The sequence below is a fragment of the Oncorhynchus masou genome, chromosome 27, assembly GCF_036934945.1.
Source record: "Oncorhynchus masou masou isolate Uvic2021 chromosome 27, UVic_Omas_1.1, whole genome shotgun sequence".
Classification (NCBI taxonomy): domain Eukaryota; kingdom Metazoa; phylum Chordata; class Actinopteri; order Salmoniformes; family Salmonidae; genus Oncorhynchus; species Oncorhynchus masou.
In genome coordinates, this window is record NC_088238.1 from 2,180,465 (window position 1) to 2,198,317 (window position 17,853).

At 47.3% G+C, this 17,853-nt stretch overlaps 1 protein-coding gene across 1 annotated transcript in view; it reads right to left on the minus strand.

Moving 5' to 3' along the window:
* The window catches only part of LOC135515556 (carboxypeptidase M-like), a 113,692-nt gene that overhangs the window by 41,996 nt on the left and 53,843 nt on the right, over positions 1-17,853 (minus strand). The window contains exon 4 of the mRNA XM_064939176.1: positions 16,723-16,892. Within this exon, the coding sequence (XP_064795248.1) occupies positions 16,723-16,892 (170 nt within the window). The remainder of the gene's footprint in view (positions 1-16,722; positions 16,893-17,853) is intronic.

Sequence of the window (17,853 nt, forward strand, 5' to 3'; positions counted from 1 at the left end):
GAGCCTCTCTGAGGTGTTTCAACAGCTATAGTATTGTGACTGTCGGAGGAGTAGGGCTTTCGCCGACCAAACAATAACAATCTTTGTCAACCAAAAGTCGTCTGTTCTTTGGACCAATCGATTGGTCAAAATGTTTTTTACGTGTATTGTTCAATACCTATGTATGTGAGCTTGTCTGATGCTTTAAGTTTACAGTTTGATGAAATATGACAAATGCCTCAAGAGGGCGCCAGAAATCTAGATAAACAAAAAAAAAACAACCTGACCCAACTATTCACCTCCTGCTCCTGCTGGCTCTCAGATTCTGCCGTTACTCTCCTGAAGTTGCTGTAACAGGCTACATCAGCAACCTTTGTCATGTTGAATATATCTTACCATCTCTACCCATCTACGTGCCAGTTATGGTTAAATATATCTTACCATCTCTACCCATCTACGTGCCAGTTATGGTTAAATATATCTTACCATCTCTACCCATCTACGTGCCAGTTATGGTTAAATATATCTTACCATCTCTACCCATCTACGTGCCAGTTATGGTTAAATATATCTTACCATCTCTACCCATCTACGTGCCAGTTATGGTTTTATGGTTAAATATATCTTACCATCTCTACCCATCTACGTGCCAGTTATGGTTTTATGGTTAAATATATCTTACCATCTCTACCCATCTACATGCCAGTTATGGTTTTATGGTTAAATATATCTTACCATCTCTACCAATCTACGTGCCAGTTATGGTTAAATATATCTTACCATCTCTACCCATCTACGTGCCAGTTATGGTTTTATGGTTAAATATATCTTACCATCTCTACCCATCTACGTGCCAGTTATGGTTAAATATATCTTACCATCTCTACCCATCTACGTGCCAGTTATGGTTTTATGGTTAAATATATCTTACCATCTCTACCCATCTACGTGCCAGTTATGGTTAAATATATCTTACCATCTCTACCCATTTACGTGCCAGTTATGGTTTTATGGTTAAATATATCTTACCATCTCTACCCATCTACGTGCCAGTTATGGTTTTATGGTTAAATATATCTTACCATCTCTACCCATCTACATGCCAGTTATGGTTTTATGGTTAAATATATCTTACCATCTCTACCCATCTACGTGCCAGTTATGGTTTTATGGTTAAATATATCTTACCATCTCTACCCATCTACGTGCCAGTTATGTTTAAATATATCTTACCATCTCTACCCATCTACGTGCCAGTTATGGTTAAATATATCTTACCATCTCTACCCATCTACGTGCCAGTTATGGTTTAATATATCTTACCATCTCTACCCATCTACGTGCCAGTTATGGTTAAATATATCTTACCATCGCTACCCATCTACGTGCCAGTTATGGTTAAATATATCTTACCATCTCTACCCATCTATGTGCCAGTTATGGTTAAATATATCTTACCATCTCTACCCATCTACGTGCCAGTTATGGTTAAATATATCTTACCATCGCTACCCATCTACGTGCCAGTTATGGTTAAATATATCTTACCATCTCTACCCATCTACGTGCCAGTTATGGTTAAATATATCTTACCATCTCTACCCATCTACGTGCCAGTTATGGTTTTTATATTCACATTTCCGTGAAACAGTTTAATTGATAATAATCTCAAAATTATTTAGATCCAGCAGCATACCATCCTGCATACCACTGCTGGCTTGCTTCTGAAGCAAAGCAGGGTTGGTCCTGGTCAGTTCCTGGCTGGGAGACCAGATGCTGCTGGAAGTGGTGTTGGAGGGCCAGTAGGAGGCACTCTTTCCTCTGGTCTAAAATAATGACACTGCCCTGTGCAGGGTGGTGTCTTTTGGATGGGATATTAAATGGGTGTCCTGACTCTGAGGTCATTAAAGATCCCTTGGCACTTATCTTAAGAGTAGGGGTGTTAACCCCCGGTGTCCTGGCTAAATTCCCAATCTGGCCCTCAAACCATCACGGTCACCAAATAATCCCCAGTTAACAATTGGCTCATTCATCCCCCTCCTCTCACCAACCTATTCCCCAGGTTGTTGCTGCAAATGAGAATGTTCTCAGTCAACTTACCTGGTAAAATAATAAATATATATTAGTCATGTAGTTAAATCAAAATTATAAAACCTAAAAAGTAACTTCTATTGCCATCTATGTCAAAATAGTCTACACGAAGCCAACAAATAAAAACATTGCAGTACGCAGCTCGAAAATATCCTATAAAATCACATTGTTGCAGACAGGCCACGTGTAGCCAAACTTGAAACCTTGTATCAACTATTAACTTGGGTCAGGCCAGAAGCTTGCACTAGCGAACTTGCAACATTGTGTAAAATATTCTGGTCCCTCAGAGAGAGTTTCCCCACCAGTGAGCTCGGGACAGACACAGCGGTAGACTATTCGCACAAGGGATAAGAAGCAGTGCTGGACTTGGGCAGGAGCTCACCGGAGCGGAGTACTGACATCTCACACGTTCTACTGCTTGAGCTCCGGTTCTTCTTATAGAATATTAGATCAGAAGTATTGAGGAGCTCCGACACCCAGAATGAGTACCGGAACCTATTTCAGTCCAAGTCAAGCACTGATAAGATACCGGAACCTATTTCAGTCCAAGTCAAGCACTGATAAGATACCGGAACCTATTTCAGTCCAAGTCAAGCACTGATAAGATACCGGAACCTATTTCAGTCCAAGTCAAGCGCTGATAAGATACCGGAACCTATTTCAGTCCAAGTCAAGCGCTGATAAGATACCGGAACCTATTTCAGTCCAAGTCAAGCGCTGATAAGATACCGGAACCTATTTCAGTCCAAGTCAAGCGCTGATAAGGTACCGGAACCTATTTCAGTCCAAGTCAAGCACTGATAAGATACCGGAACCTATTTCAGTCCAAGTCAAGCACTGATAAGATACCGGAACCAATTTCAGTCCAAGTCAAGCACTGATAAGATACCGGAACCAATTTCAGTCCAAGTCAAGCACTGATAAGATACCGGAACCAATTTCAGTCCAAGTCAAGCACTGATAAGATCCCGGAACCTATTTCAGTCCAAGTCAAGCACTGATAAGATACCGGAACCTATTTCAGTCCAAGTCAAGCACTGATAAGATACCGGAACCTATTTCAGTCCAAGTCAAGCACTGATAAGATACCGGAACCTATTTCAGTCCAAGTCAAGCACTGATAAGATACCGGAACCTATTTCAGTCCAAGTCAAGCACTGATAAGATACCGGAACCTATTTCAGTCCAAGTCAAGCACTGATAAGATACCGGAACCTATTTCAGTCCAAGTCAAGCACTGATAAGATACCGGAACCTATTTCAGTCCAAGTCAAGCACTGATAAGATACCGGAACCTATTTCAGTCCAAGTCAAGCACTGATAAGATACCGGAACCTATTTCAGTCCAAGTCAAGCACTGATAAGATACCGGAACCTATTTCAGTCCAAGTCAAGCACTGATAAGATACCGGAACCTATTTCAGTCCAAGTCAAGCACTGATAAGATACCGGAACCTATTTCAGTCCAAGTCAAGCACTGATAAGATACCGGAACCTATTTCAGTCCAAGTCAAGCACTGATAAGATACCGGAACCTATTTCAGTCCAAGTCAAGCACTGATAAGATACCGGAACCTATTTCAGTCCAAGTCAAGCACTGATAAGATACGGAACCTATTTCAGTCCAAGTCAAGCACTGATAAGATACCGGAACCTATTTCAGTCCAAGTCAAGCACTGATAAGATACCGGAACCTATTTCAGTCCAAGTCAAGCACTGATAAGAAGTAATCAGAAAGGACTGATTTTTTTTAGGAGTTTAGTTTTTAGGAACTATTGTACTTCTCAAATGGATGATTTGCTTGCTCTTTGGAGGTGAAGAAAACATTATTTTGAGAAGCTCCACAGGTCATTAGTGGTGGCGTGTTAAGACAATCAGAAACACTATCAGATCCACAAAAGGGGCACATTTATTTGTCTACATTTTCGCACAGGCCAGGTAGCCCATAGGCCTACTTCTATGTGTAAATCAGGCCAGGTAGCCCATAGGCCTACTTCTATGTGTAAATCAGGCCAGGTAGCCCATAGGTCTACTTCTATGTGTAAATCAGGCCAGGTAGCCCATAGGCCTACTTCTGTGTGTAAATTAGGCCAGGTAGCCCATAGGTCTACTTCTATGTGTAAATCAGGCCAGGTAGCCCATAGGTCTACTTCTGTGTGTAAATCAGGCCAGGTAGCCTGTAGGCCTACTTCTATGTGTAAATCAGGCCAGGTAGCCCATAGGCCTACTTCTATGTGTAAATCAGGCCAGGTAGCCCATAGGTCTACTTCTATGTGTAAATCAGGCCAGGTAGCCCATAGGCCTACTTCTGTGTGTAAATTAGGCCAGGTAGCCCATAGGTCTACTTCTATGTGTAAATCAGGCCAGGTAGCCCATAGGTCTACTTCTGTGTGTAAATCAGGCCAGGTAGCCTGTAGGCCTACTTCTGTGTGTAAATCAGGCCAGGTAACCAATAGGCCTACTTCAACGCGTGTGTCCTTCCTCAACATTGACAGGATCCCTCCAAACAAAAAGACAATGACAAAAAAACTATTTAAAAAAGTATGAAATAAACCAAAAGTTGCTTCTCACACAAGTGTAGCATAGGTTGTGTGCTCTGCAAACAATCTGTCCAATCAGACAATGATAAAAATGGGAAGACTCAATATCATTATTTCCAATGCATTTACACAGGATTAGAAGTGATATAAATGAATGGTACATATACTACTGGTGATGTAAATGGGGGAATCGATATACACTAACAGATCAGAACGCAAACAGTTCACGCAATAAAGTTATGAAACAATGAATGTGTACAAATTGGCAGGAGAGAGCAGTGCATTCTGGAGAGGGAAGTGTACTGTGCATATCTGGGCTGTGTGGTTAACCCGACGTCTGCATTGGTGGTACAACATTTACGTTGATACGGCCTCGGCAGAAGTCAGAGAAGTCATACTTCAGGAGCGTCGCAGAGCAGAGCCGTTGTCAACAAAGGGAGTTTGTGTTGAAAGACACATTTCCCCTCAGATTACACAGACCCACAAAGAATTTGAAAACAAATCTAACATTTTGATAGACTCCCATATCTACTGGGTGAAATACCACAGTGTGCCCTCACAGCAGCAATATTTATGACCTGTAGCCACACGAAAAGGGCAACCAGTGAAGAACAAAAACCCCATTGTAAATACAACTCATACGTGCTGTTTCGTACTTTAACTATTTGCACGGCGCTACAACACATGGAACTTGTGAGAGTAATGTTTACTGCTCACTTTTTACTGTTTATTTCACTTTTGTTTATTCTTTTCACTTGCTTTGCCAATGTTAAACATGTTACCCATGCCAATAAAGCCACATTGAGAGAGAGAGAGCGAGAGAGAGAGAGAGAGCGAGAGAGAGAGCGAGAGAGAGAGCGAGAGAGAGAGAGAGCGAGAGAGAGAGCGAGAGAGAGCGAGAGAGAGAGCGCGAGAGAGAGCGCGAGAGAGAAAGAACAGCTATACCATAGACTAGAAGGGAGGTAACCTCCTGTAGATATACCACAGACTAGAAGTGAGGTAACCTCCTGTAGCTATACCACAGACTAGAAGGGAGGTAACCTCCCGTAGCTATACCACAGACTAGAAGGGAGGTAACCTCCTGTAGATATACCACAGACTAGAAGGGAGGTAACCTCCTGTAGCTATACCACAGACTAGAAGGGAGGTAACCTCCTGTAGCTATACCACAGACTAGAAGGGAGGTAACCCCCTGTAGTTATACCAGACTAGAAGGGAGGTAACCCCCTGTAGCTATACCACAGACTAGAAGGGAGGTAACCTCCTGTAGCTATACCACAGACTAGAAGGGAGGTAACCCCTGTAGCTATACCACAGACTAGAAGGAGGTAACCTCCTGTAGCTATACCACAGACTAGAAGGGAGGTAACCCCCTGTAGTTATACCACAGACTAGAAGGGAGGTAACCTCCCGTAGCTATACCACAGACTAGAAGGGAGGTAAACCCCTGTAGCTATACCACAGACTAGAAGGGAGGTAACCTCCCGTAGCTATACCACAGACTAGAAGGGAGGTAACCTCCTGTAGCTATACCACAGACTAGAAGGGAGGTAACCCCTGTAGTTATACCACAGACTAGAAGGGAGGTAACCTCCTGTAGCTATACCACAGACTAGAAGGGAGGTAACCTCCTGTAGCTATACCACAGACTAGAAGGAGGTAACCTCCTGTAGTTATACCACAGACTAGAAGGGAGGTAACCTCCTGTAGCTATACCACAGACTAGAAGGGAGGTAACCTCCCGTAGCTATACCACAGACTAGAAGGGAGGTAAACCCCTGTAGTTATACCACAGACTAGAAGGGAGGTAACCCCTGTAGTTATACCACAGACTAGAAGGGAGGTAACCTCCTGTAGTTATACCACAGACTAGAAGGGAGGTAACCTCCTGTAGCTATACCACAGACTAGAAGGGAGGTAACCTCCCGTAGCTATACCACAGACTAGAAGGGAGGTAAACCCCTGTAGTTATACCACAGACTAGAAGGGAGGTAACCTCCCGTAGCTATACCACAGACTAGAAGGGAGGTAAACCCCTGTAGTTATACCACAGACTAGAAGGGAGGTAACCCCCTGTAGTTATACCACAGACTAGAAGGGAGGTAACCTCCTGTAGTTATACCACAGACTAGAAGGGAGGTAACCTCCTGTAGTTATACCACAGACTAGAAGGGAGGTAACCCCCTGTAGTTATACCACAGACTAGAAGGGAGGTAACCCCCTGTAGTTATACCACAGACTAGAAGGGAGGTAACCTCCTGTAGTTATACCACAGACTAGAAGGGAGGTAACCTCCTGTAGCTATACCACAGACTAGAAGGGAGGTAACCTCCCGTAGCTATACCACAGACTAGAAGGGAGGTAAACCCCTGTAGCTATACCACAGACTAGAAGGGAGGTAACCTCCCGTAGCTATACCACAGACTAGAAGGGAGGTAACCTCCTGTAGCTATACCACAGACTAGAAGGGAGGTAACCCCCTGTAGTTATACCACAGACTAGAAGGGAGGTAACCTCCTGTAGCTATACCACAGACTAGAAGGGAGGTAACCTCCTGTAGCTATACCACAGACTAGAAGGGAGGTAACCTCCTGTAGCTGTACCAGACTAGAAGGGAGGTAACCCCCTGTAGCTGTACCAGACTAGAAGGGAGGTAACCTCCTGTAGCTATACCACAGACTAGAAGGGAGGTAACCCCCTGTAGCTATACCACAGACTAGAAGGGAGGTAACCTCCCGTAGCTATACCACAGACTAGAAGGGAGGTAACCCCTGTAGCTATACCACAGACTAGAAGGGAGGTAACCCCCTGTAGTTATACCACAGACTAGAAGGGAGGTAACCCCTGTAGCTATACCACAGACTAGAAGGGAGGTAACCTCCTGTAGCTATACCACAGACTAGAAGGGAGGTAACCTCCTGTAGCTATACCACAGACTAGAAGGGAGGTAACCTCCTGTAGCTATACCACAGACTAGAAGGGAGGTAACCTCCTGTAGCTATACCACAGACTAGAAGGGAGGTAACCCCCTGTAGTTATACCACAGACTAGAAGGGAGGTAACCTCCTGTAGCTATACCACAGACTAGAAGGGAGGTAACCTCCCGTAGCTATACCACAGACTAGAAGGGAGGTAAACCCCTGTAGTTATACCACAGACTAGAAGGGAGGTAACCCCCTGTAGTTATACCACAGACTAGAAGGGAGGTAACCTCCTGTAGTTATACCACAGACTAGAAGGGAGGTAACCTCCCGTAGCTATACCACAGACTAGAAGGGAGGTAAACCCCTGTAGTTATACCACAGACTAGAAGGGAGGTAACCTCCCGTAGCTATACCACAGACTAGAAGGGAGGTAAACCCCTGTAGTTATACCACAGACTAGAAGGGAGGTAACCCCCTGTAGTTATACCACAGACTAGAAGGGAGGTAACCTCCTGTAGTTATACCACAGACTAGAAGGGAGGTAACCCCTGTAGTTATACCACAGACTAGAAGGGAGGTAACCCCTGTAGTTATACCACAGACTAGAAGGGAGGTAACCTCCTGTAGTTATACCACAGACTAGAAGGGAGGTAACCTCCTGTAGCTATACCACAGACTAGAAGGGAGGTAACCTCCCGTAGCTATACCACAGACTAGAAGGGAGGTAAACCCCTGTAGCTATACCACAGACTAGAAGGAGGTAACCTCCCGTAGCTATACCACAGACTAGAAGGGAGGTAACCTCCTGTAGCTATACCACAGACTAGAAGGGAGGTAACCCCCTGTAGTTATACCACAGACTAGAAGGGAGGTAACCTCCTGTAGCTATACCACAGACTAGAAGGGAGGTAACCTCCTGTAGCTATACCACAGACTAGAAGGGAGGTAACCTCCTGTAGCTGTACCAGACTAGAAGGGAGGTAACCCCCTGTAGCTGTACCAGACTAGAAGGGAGGTAACCTCCTGTAGCTATACCACAGACTAGAAGGGAGGTAACCCCCTGTAGCTATACCACAGACTAGAAGGGAGGTAACCTCCCGTAGCTATACCACAGACTAGAAGGGAGGTAACCCCCTGTAGCTATACCACAGACTAGAAGGGAGGTAACCTCCCGTAGCTATACCACAGACTAGAAGGGAGGTAACCCCCTGTAGCTATACCACAGACTAGAAGGGAGGTAACCTCCCGTAGCTATACCACAGACTAGAAGGGAGGTAACCCCCTGTAGCTATACCACAGACTAGAAGGGAGGTAACCTCCCGTAGCTATACCACAGACTAGAAGGGAGGTAAACCCCTGTAGCTATACCACAGACTAGAAGGGAGGTAACCTCCTGTAGCTATACCACAGACTAGAAGGGAGGTAACCTCCTGTAGCTATACCACAGACTAGAAGGGAGGTAACCTCCTGTAGCTATACCACAGACTAGAAGGGAGGTAACCTCCTGTAGTTATACCACAGACTAGAAGGGAGGTAACCTCCTGTAGATATACCACAGACTAGAAGGGAGGTAACCTCCTGTAGCTATACCACAGACTAGAAGGGAGGTAACCTCCTGTTTGTCCAATTGGCCTCTTTTTGCTATGTAGTGCACTACTATTGTCCAGAGACCTACTGGCCTCTTTTTGCTATGTAGTGCACTACTATTGTCCAGAGCCCTACTGGTCTCTTTTTGCTATGTAGTGCACTACTATTGTCCAGAGACCTACTGGCCTCTTTTTTCTATGTAGTGCACTACTATTGTCCAGAGCCCTACTGGCCTCTTTTTGCTATGTAGTGCACTACTATTGTCCAGAGACCTACTGGCCTCTTTTTGCTATGTAGTGCACTACTATTGTCCAGAGACCTACTGGCCTCTTTTTCTATGTAGTGCACTACTATTGTCCAGAGCCCTACTGGCCTCTTTTTGCTATGTAGTGCACTACTATTGTCCAGAGACCTACTGGCCTCTTTTTGCTATGTAGTGCACTACTATTGTCCAGAGACCTACTGGCCTCTTTTTGCTATGTAGTGCACTACTATTGTCCAGAGACCTACTGGCCTCTTTTTGCTATGTAGTGCACTACTATTGTCCAGAGACCTACTGGCCTCTTTTTGCTATGTAGTGCACTACTATTGTCCAGAGCCCTACTGGCCTCTTTTTGCTATGTAGTGCACTACTATTGTCCAGAGACCTACTGGCCTCTTTTTGCTATGTAGTGCACTACTATTGTCCAGAGCCCTACTGGCCTCTTTTTTCTATGTAGTGCACTACTATTGTCCAGAGCCCTACTGGCCTCTTTTTCTATGTAGTGCACTACTATTGTCCAGAGACCTACTGGCCTCTTTTTGCTATGTAGTGCACTACTATTGTCCAGAGCCCTACTGGTCTCTTTTTGCTATGTAGTGCACTACTATTGTCCAGAGACCTACTGGCCTCTTTTTGCTATGTAGTGCACTACTATTGTCCAGAGCCCTACTGGCCTCTTTTTGCTATGTAGTGCACTACTATTGTCCAGAGCCCTACTGGTCTCTTTTTGCTATGTAGTGCACTACTATTGTCCAGAGCTCTACTGGCCTCTTTTTGCTATGTAGTGCACTACTATTGTCCAGAGCCCTACTGGCCTCTTTTGCTATGTAGTGCACTACTATTGTCCAGAGCCCTACTGGCCTCTTTTGCTATGTAGTGCACTACTTTTAACCAGGGCACTCTATCAAAAGTAGTGCACGATATAGGGAATAGGGTGCCATTTGGAATGCAGCTCAGTGTGTAGAAAAATAACCTCTGTTGACCCACAGACAGACATATTGGATCGAGATTTATTGCGTAACAGAACGGCAACTTATGGATGACTTGGTCTGGTCTGATCTGATCTGAGGTGTGATGTTTCAACCCACTGTGGCCCAGTTGGAGCACGAGATGGGATGGGTCGGAGTTGGACGGCAGTGTTAGTCTCTAATTATAACAAACTTTGGCTTCAAAAGATGAAAAGCCTTAAAAAGGCCAAGGAAAGGCATCTGTTTTAGTTGTAAAATAAAACTGCCCTCGTCAGATGTGGCAGAGTTGGAAGGCAGTGTTGGAGACTTTAATAACTTTTCTTCAATGCTGAATAATAGCAGTTGTAAAGAAGCATCCAGGAATACCATAATGAGCAGCGCCCAGGCCCCGAGCAGCGCCCAGGCCCCGAGCAGCGCCCAGGCCCCGAGCAGCGCCCAGGCCCCGAGCAGCGCCCAGGCCCCGAGCAGCGCCCAGGCCCCGAGCAGCGCCCAGGCCCCGAGCAGCGCCCAGGCCCCGAGCAGCGCCCAGGCCCCGAGCAGCGTCCAGGCCCCGAGCAGCGTCCAGGCCCCGAGCAGCGTCCAGGCAGCTTCCAGGCCCCGAGCAGCGCCCAGGCCCCGAGCAGCGCCCAGGCCCCGAGCAGCGTCCAGGCCCCGAGTAGCGTCCAGGCCCCGAGCAGCGCCCAGGCCCCGAGCAGCGCCCAGGATATCAGTGAGGAAGAGGGGATGTGACAGCTGAAGACTGATACCCAGGACTAACATTCCATTCCTGTCATTTACCAAAGACACGAGACATTCTCTCTTTAAAAATATGAACATTATATCATTAACGAGCTGGAGGAGATCAAAAGAATTGATCCTGATTCGATAACCCTCATAGCTATCCTCCAATCACAAAGGGTGATTGGCATTCTCTCAACCAGCTTCATACCACACCCCTTCGTGCCTTATTGCTTAGATCTATATGCGTGCCAGTGTGTGTATGTGTGTAGTCTCTTGAAACACAATCTATTCCTAGGGACTTCCTGCCACTTCCAAGAACCACAACATCATCAAGAAGCCTGTGTGTGTGTGTGTGTGTGTGTGTGTGTGTGTGTGTGTGTATGTGTGTGTGTGTGTGTGTGGGCTAAAGGAGAAGTTCAGAAATGTTCCCATTTGCTCCTATGAGGCTGCGCTCCAAAGACTCTCCAGTTGAACACTGCTAATTACAGAGATGGAGTCAAGACCGGACCTATGTCCCAAAACGGCACCCTATTCCCTATGTAGTGCACTACTTTTGACCAGGGCCCATAGGGAATAGGGCGCAATTTTGGACCTAAACCAGAACTTTCCAGGCCCATCTCTGACTAATTGGAGACTTCGGGAAGTCGTCCTGTTTCCAGACAGTCAAATAAAAGACTAAAGGGTCAGTGTTGTGGTTGAGGCTTTGTTCCTGCCTCTGTATTTACGGTAAACACAGGGGACAGCAAAGTGCCGGGTTACAGGCAGAGTGAAATGGACAAATGGTTCACTTCTATTGGGTCTTCTAAATAACCACCAATCAGCTCAGGGCAGACATATCAGATCCACCAATCAGCTCAGGGCAGACATATCAGATCCACCAATCAGCTCAGGGCAGACACATCAGATCCACCAATCAGCTCAGGGCAGACACATCAGATCCACCAATCAGCTCAGGGCAGACATATCAGATCCACCAATCAGCTCAGGGCAGACACATCAGATCCACCAATCAGCTCAGGGCAGACACATCAGATCCACCAATCAGCTCAGGGCAGACACATCAGATCCACCAATCAGCTCAGGGCAGACACATCAGATCCACCAATCAGCTCAGCGCAGACACATCAGATCCACCAATCAGCTCAGGGCAGACACATCAGATCCACCAATCAGCTCAGGGCAGACACATCAGATCCACCAATCAGCTCAGGGCAGACACATCAGATCCACCAATCAGCTCAGGGCAGACACATCAGATCCACCAATCAGCTCAGGGCAGACACATCAGATCCACCAATCAGCTCAGGGCAGACACATCAGATCCACCAATCAGCTCAGGGCAGACACATCAGATCCACCAATCAGCTCAGGGCAGACACATCAGATCCACCAAACAGCTCAGGGCAGACACATCAGATCCACCAATCAGCTCAGGGCAGACAGATATTTACCACCAAACAGGCCGGTGCAGACAGATATTTACCACCAAAACAGGTCAGTGTAGACAGATATTTACCTACCAAACAGTTCAGTGCAGACAGATATTTACCACCAAAACAGGTCAGTGCAGACAGATATTTACCTACCAAAACAGGCCAGTGCAGACAGATATTTACCACCAAAACAGGTCAGTGCAGACAGATATTTACCTACCAAACAGCTCAGTGCAGACAGATATTTACCACCAAAACAGCTCAGTGCAGACAGATATTTACCACCAAAACAGGTCAGTGCAGACAGATATTTACCACCAAAACAAGGCCGGTGCAGACAGATATTTACCACCAAAACAGGTCAGTGCAGACAGATATTTACCACCAAAACAGGTCAGTGCAGACAGATATTTACCTACCAAACAGGTCAGTGCAGACAGATATTTACCACCAAAACAGGCCAGTGCAGACAGATATTTACCACCAAAACAGGTCAGTGCAGACAGATATTTACCACCAAAACAGGTCAGTGCAGACAGATATTTACCACCAAAACAGGTCAGTGCAGACAGATATTTACCTACCAAAACAGGTCAGTGCAGACAGATATTTACCTACCAAAACAGGTCAGTGCAGACAGATATTTACCACGAAAACAAGGCCGGTGCAGACAGATATTTACCACCAAAACAGGTCAGTGCAGACAGATATTTACCTACCAAAACAGGTCAGTGCAGACAGATATTTACCTACCAAAACAGGTCAGTGCAGACAGATATTTACCACCAAAACAGTTCAGTGCAGACAGATATTTACCTACCAAAACAGTTCAGTGCAGACAGATATTTACCTACCAAAACAGGTCAGTGCAGACAGATATTTACCTACCAAAACAGGTCAGTGCAGACAGATATTTACCTACCAAAACAGGTCAGTGCAGACAGATATTTACCACCAAACAGGTCAGTGCAGACAGATATTTACCTACCAAACAGGTTGTGTTCATTGCCAGGGGTTTCAGTTAAACTGATCTAAGCCCTATTACAGCAAAAACATGACGAGTCATTTAGTTCCAGGAAGTCATTTAGTTCCAGGAAGTCATTTAGTTCCAGGAAGTCATTTAGTTCCAGGAAGTCGTTGCCGTCATCTCCTCCAATCACTAAAACTTTGGAAACCCAACTTGATGCGTTATTGTATTGTTGCTTAATAATATTTTTTTCCCCGGAAGGGAGACGTCTCTGTTGTTCTAAGAACCATTCCCTGTTTAAAGTTGTTATGGTAACGAGTAGGTGAGAGTTCTCTTCCACTGTTTGGGGATGGGATGACTGTGTCAGAGTCAGAGTGTGTGGGTGTCAGTGTCCTGTCCCATCCGGGGGGGGGAATAACATCTGTGTGAGTCGATGTGAGTGTGTCACTGTTTGGGGCTGGGTGTGTGTGTGTCCTGTCCCATCCGGGGGGGAATCCACTGCCAGGAAATGGGATGTGTGTGTGTAAATTCAAGTGTTTGTGAGTGAAAGAGAGTGTGTGTGTGTCAGAGAGAAGAGTGACAGAGCGAGAGAGAGTGTTTTCAGGCCGTGGCTTCCTGCCACTCGCCCACATCAGAGTGTTGTAGAGGTGTTGTGTCTACAAACATCTCAGATAAAACACCAGTATCTGTTAATGGGTGTGACTGTCACTGCCTCCCTTCCAAATGAAACCCTATTCCCTATGTAGTGGGCCAACGGAACCCTATTCCCTATGTAGCGGGCCAACGGAACCCTATTCCCTATGTAGGGGGCCAACGGAACCCTATTCCCTATGTAGGGGGCCAACGGAACACTATTCCCTATGTAGGGGGCCAACGGAACCCTATTCCCTATGTAGGGGGACAACGGAACCCTATTCCCTATGTAGCGGGCCAACTGAACCCTATTCCCTATGTAGCGGGCCAACGGAACCCTATTCCCTATGTAGGGGGCCAACGGAACCCTATTCCCTATGTAGGGGGCCAACGGAACCCTATTCCCTATGTAGGGGGCCAACGGAACCCTATTCCCTATGTAGGGGGCCAACGGAACACTATTCCCTATGTAGGGGGCCAACGGAACCCTATTCCCTATGTAGCGGGCCAACGGAACCCTATTCCCTATGTAGCGGGCCAACGGAACCCTATTCCCTATGTAGCGGGCCAACGGAACCCTATTCCCTATGTAGCGGGCCAACGGAACCCTATTCCCTATGTAGCGGGCCACTTTTACCCAGGGGCCATTTGGGATGTACACTTTCACTGCCTTAGCTGTACACTTTCACTGGGGTCCCAACCACTCCACTCAATCCATCCATCCATCCAGCCAGCTACTCCAGCCACTCCATCCATCCATCCCGCCACTCCATCCATCCATCCATCCATCCCGCCACTCCATCCATCCATCCATCCATCCCGCCACTCCATCCATCCATCCATCCCGCCACTCCATCCATCCATCCATCCCGCCACACCATCCATCCATCCATCCAGCCACTCCATCCATCCATCCATCCATCCAGCTACTCCATCCATCCATCCAGCCAGCTACTCCAGCCACTCCATCCATCCAGCCAGCCCGCCACTCCATCCATCCATCCATCCCGCCACTCCATCCATCCCGCCACTCCATCCATCCATCCATCCCGCCACTCCATCCATCCATCCATCCCGCCACTCCATCCATCCATCCATCCATCCAGCCACTCCATCCATCCATCCAGCCAGCTACTCCAGCCACTCCATCCATCCAGCCAGCCAGCCCGCCACTCCATCCATCCAGCCAGCCAGCCCGCCACTCCATCCATCCATTCATCCATCCCGCCACTCCATCCATCCATCCATCCCGCCACTCCATCCATCCATCCATCCAGCCACTCCATCCATCCATCCATCCCGCCACTCCATCCATCCATCCCGCCACTCCATCCATCCATCCCGCCACTCCATCCATCCATCCCGCCACTCCATCCATCCATCCATCCATCCCGCCACTCCATCCATCCATCCATCCATCCATCCTGCCACTCCATCCATCCATCCAGCCACTCCATCCATCCATCCATCCATCCCGCCACTCCATCCATCCATCCCGCCACTCCATCCATCCATCCCGCCACTCCATCCATCCATCCATCCATCCATCCCGCCACTCCATCCATCCATCCATCCCGCCACTCCATCCATCCATCCAGCCACTCCATCCATCCATCCATCCCGCCACTCCATCCATCCATCCCGCCACTCCATCCATCCATCCCGCCACTCCATCCATCCATCCCGCCACTCCATCCATCCATCCCGCCACTCCATCCATCCATCCATCCCGCCACTCCATCCATCCATCCATCCCGCTACTCCATCCACCCAGCGACACCATCCATCCATCCAATAATCCTCTAAAGTCTCATTGCCACAACTCTCTCCAGACACAGTAGAACTCTGAAACTACATTTAAAAGGGGCAATCTGGGATTTAAAAAAACAACACCAGCGACCCACCCCGCCACTTGCTTAGGTAAACAGCTGTGGTCTGGAGAAATGTAACCACTGTTAAATCCATGGACAGCGCTAAAGATGCTGACCGACCCTCTAGGAGATCAACACGATACTGTGAAACCGACACCGATGCACTTTGTCTGGATGAGTGGCACCACATCGTCGGACGGTCAGATGTATTCACTCAAACACACCTAAACACATTGGAAAGCTCTACAGCACCAAGTCAGATTGGACCAAGGCTGTGGGTTGGTTTTGAAGTTACCGTACAGTGTCAGAAGGGACAGATGGGTCTTATTGACTTTAAGACACAACCCATGACGTCCCTCCACCCACGGTGACTAAGACAACCCACGATGTCCCTCCATCCCACGGTGACTAAGACAACCCACGATGTCCCTCCATCCCACGTTGACTAAGAGACAACCCACGTTGTCCCTCCATCCCATGGTGACGAAGAGACAACCCACGATGTCCCTGCATCCCACGGTGACTAAGACACAACCCACGATGTCCCTCCATCCCACGGTGACGAAGAGACAACCCACGATGTCCCTGCATCCCACGGTGACTAAGAGACAACCCATGATGTCCCTCCATCCACGGTGACTAAGAGACAACCCATGATGTCCCTCCATCCACGGTGACTAAGACAAACCATGATGTCCCTCCATCCACGGTGACTAAGACGACCCATGATGTCCCTCACTATCTCACCTCCCCTGGGAGTACATGCAGTCTCTGCTGGAGGACTCGAAGCCGTCTGGGTTCATGGAAACCAGGATGTGGACGCGGGTGCTGTTCAGGAGGCGGGTCACCAGCGGGTCGCTAAGATAACCACGGGTCAGGTGATCAATCAGCTGGAGCAGGAGAACTCTGCCCACCACCTAAAAAAAGAGATGCATTGATACAGTTACAACCATAGAGATCCTATTAACTTAGTAGAAGGCCATGTCATGAACCCTCAAAGGTCCAGAACGGGAGGAAAATAAAAAGGCATGCGATATCGGAAATTCTATAATAGAATTATAGTCAACCTAAAATATTGTCATATAATTATAAATACATTTTATACGGGAAGAAAATAAAAAGGCATGCGATATCGGAAATTCTATAATAGAATTATAGTCAACCTAAAATATTGTCATATAATTATAAATACTGGTGAAACCATATTCTACTGTCTGAGACCTTCCCCCCCCCCCCACTACTGGTGAATCCACATTCTACTGTCTGAGACCTTCCCCCCCCCCACCACTACTGGTGAATCCACATTCTACTGTCTGAGACCCCCACTACTGGTGAACCCACATTCTACTGTCTGAGACCTCCCCCCCCCCACTACTGGTGAACCCACATTCTACTGTCTGAGACCTTCCCCCCACCACTACTGGTGAATCCACATTCTACTGTCTGAGACCCCCACTACTGGTGAATCCACATCCTACTGTCTGAGACCCCCACTACTGGTGAATCCACATTCTACTGTCTGAGACTCCCCACTACTGGTGAATCCACATTCTACTGTCTGAGACCCCCCACTACTGGTGAATCCACATTCTACTGTCTGAGACCCCCCACTACTGGTGAATCCACATTCTACTGTCTGAGACCCCCCACTACTGGTGAACCCACATTCTACTGTCTGAGACCCCCACTACTGGTGAACCCACATTCTACTGTCTGAGACCTCCCCCCCCCCCCCCACCACCACTACTGGTGAATCCACATTCTACTGTCTGAGACCCCCACTACTGGTGAATCCACATTCTACTGTCTGAGACCTTCCCCCCCCCCCCACCACCACTACTGGTGAATCCACATTCTACTGTCTGAGACCCCCACTAC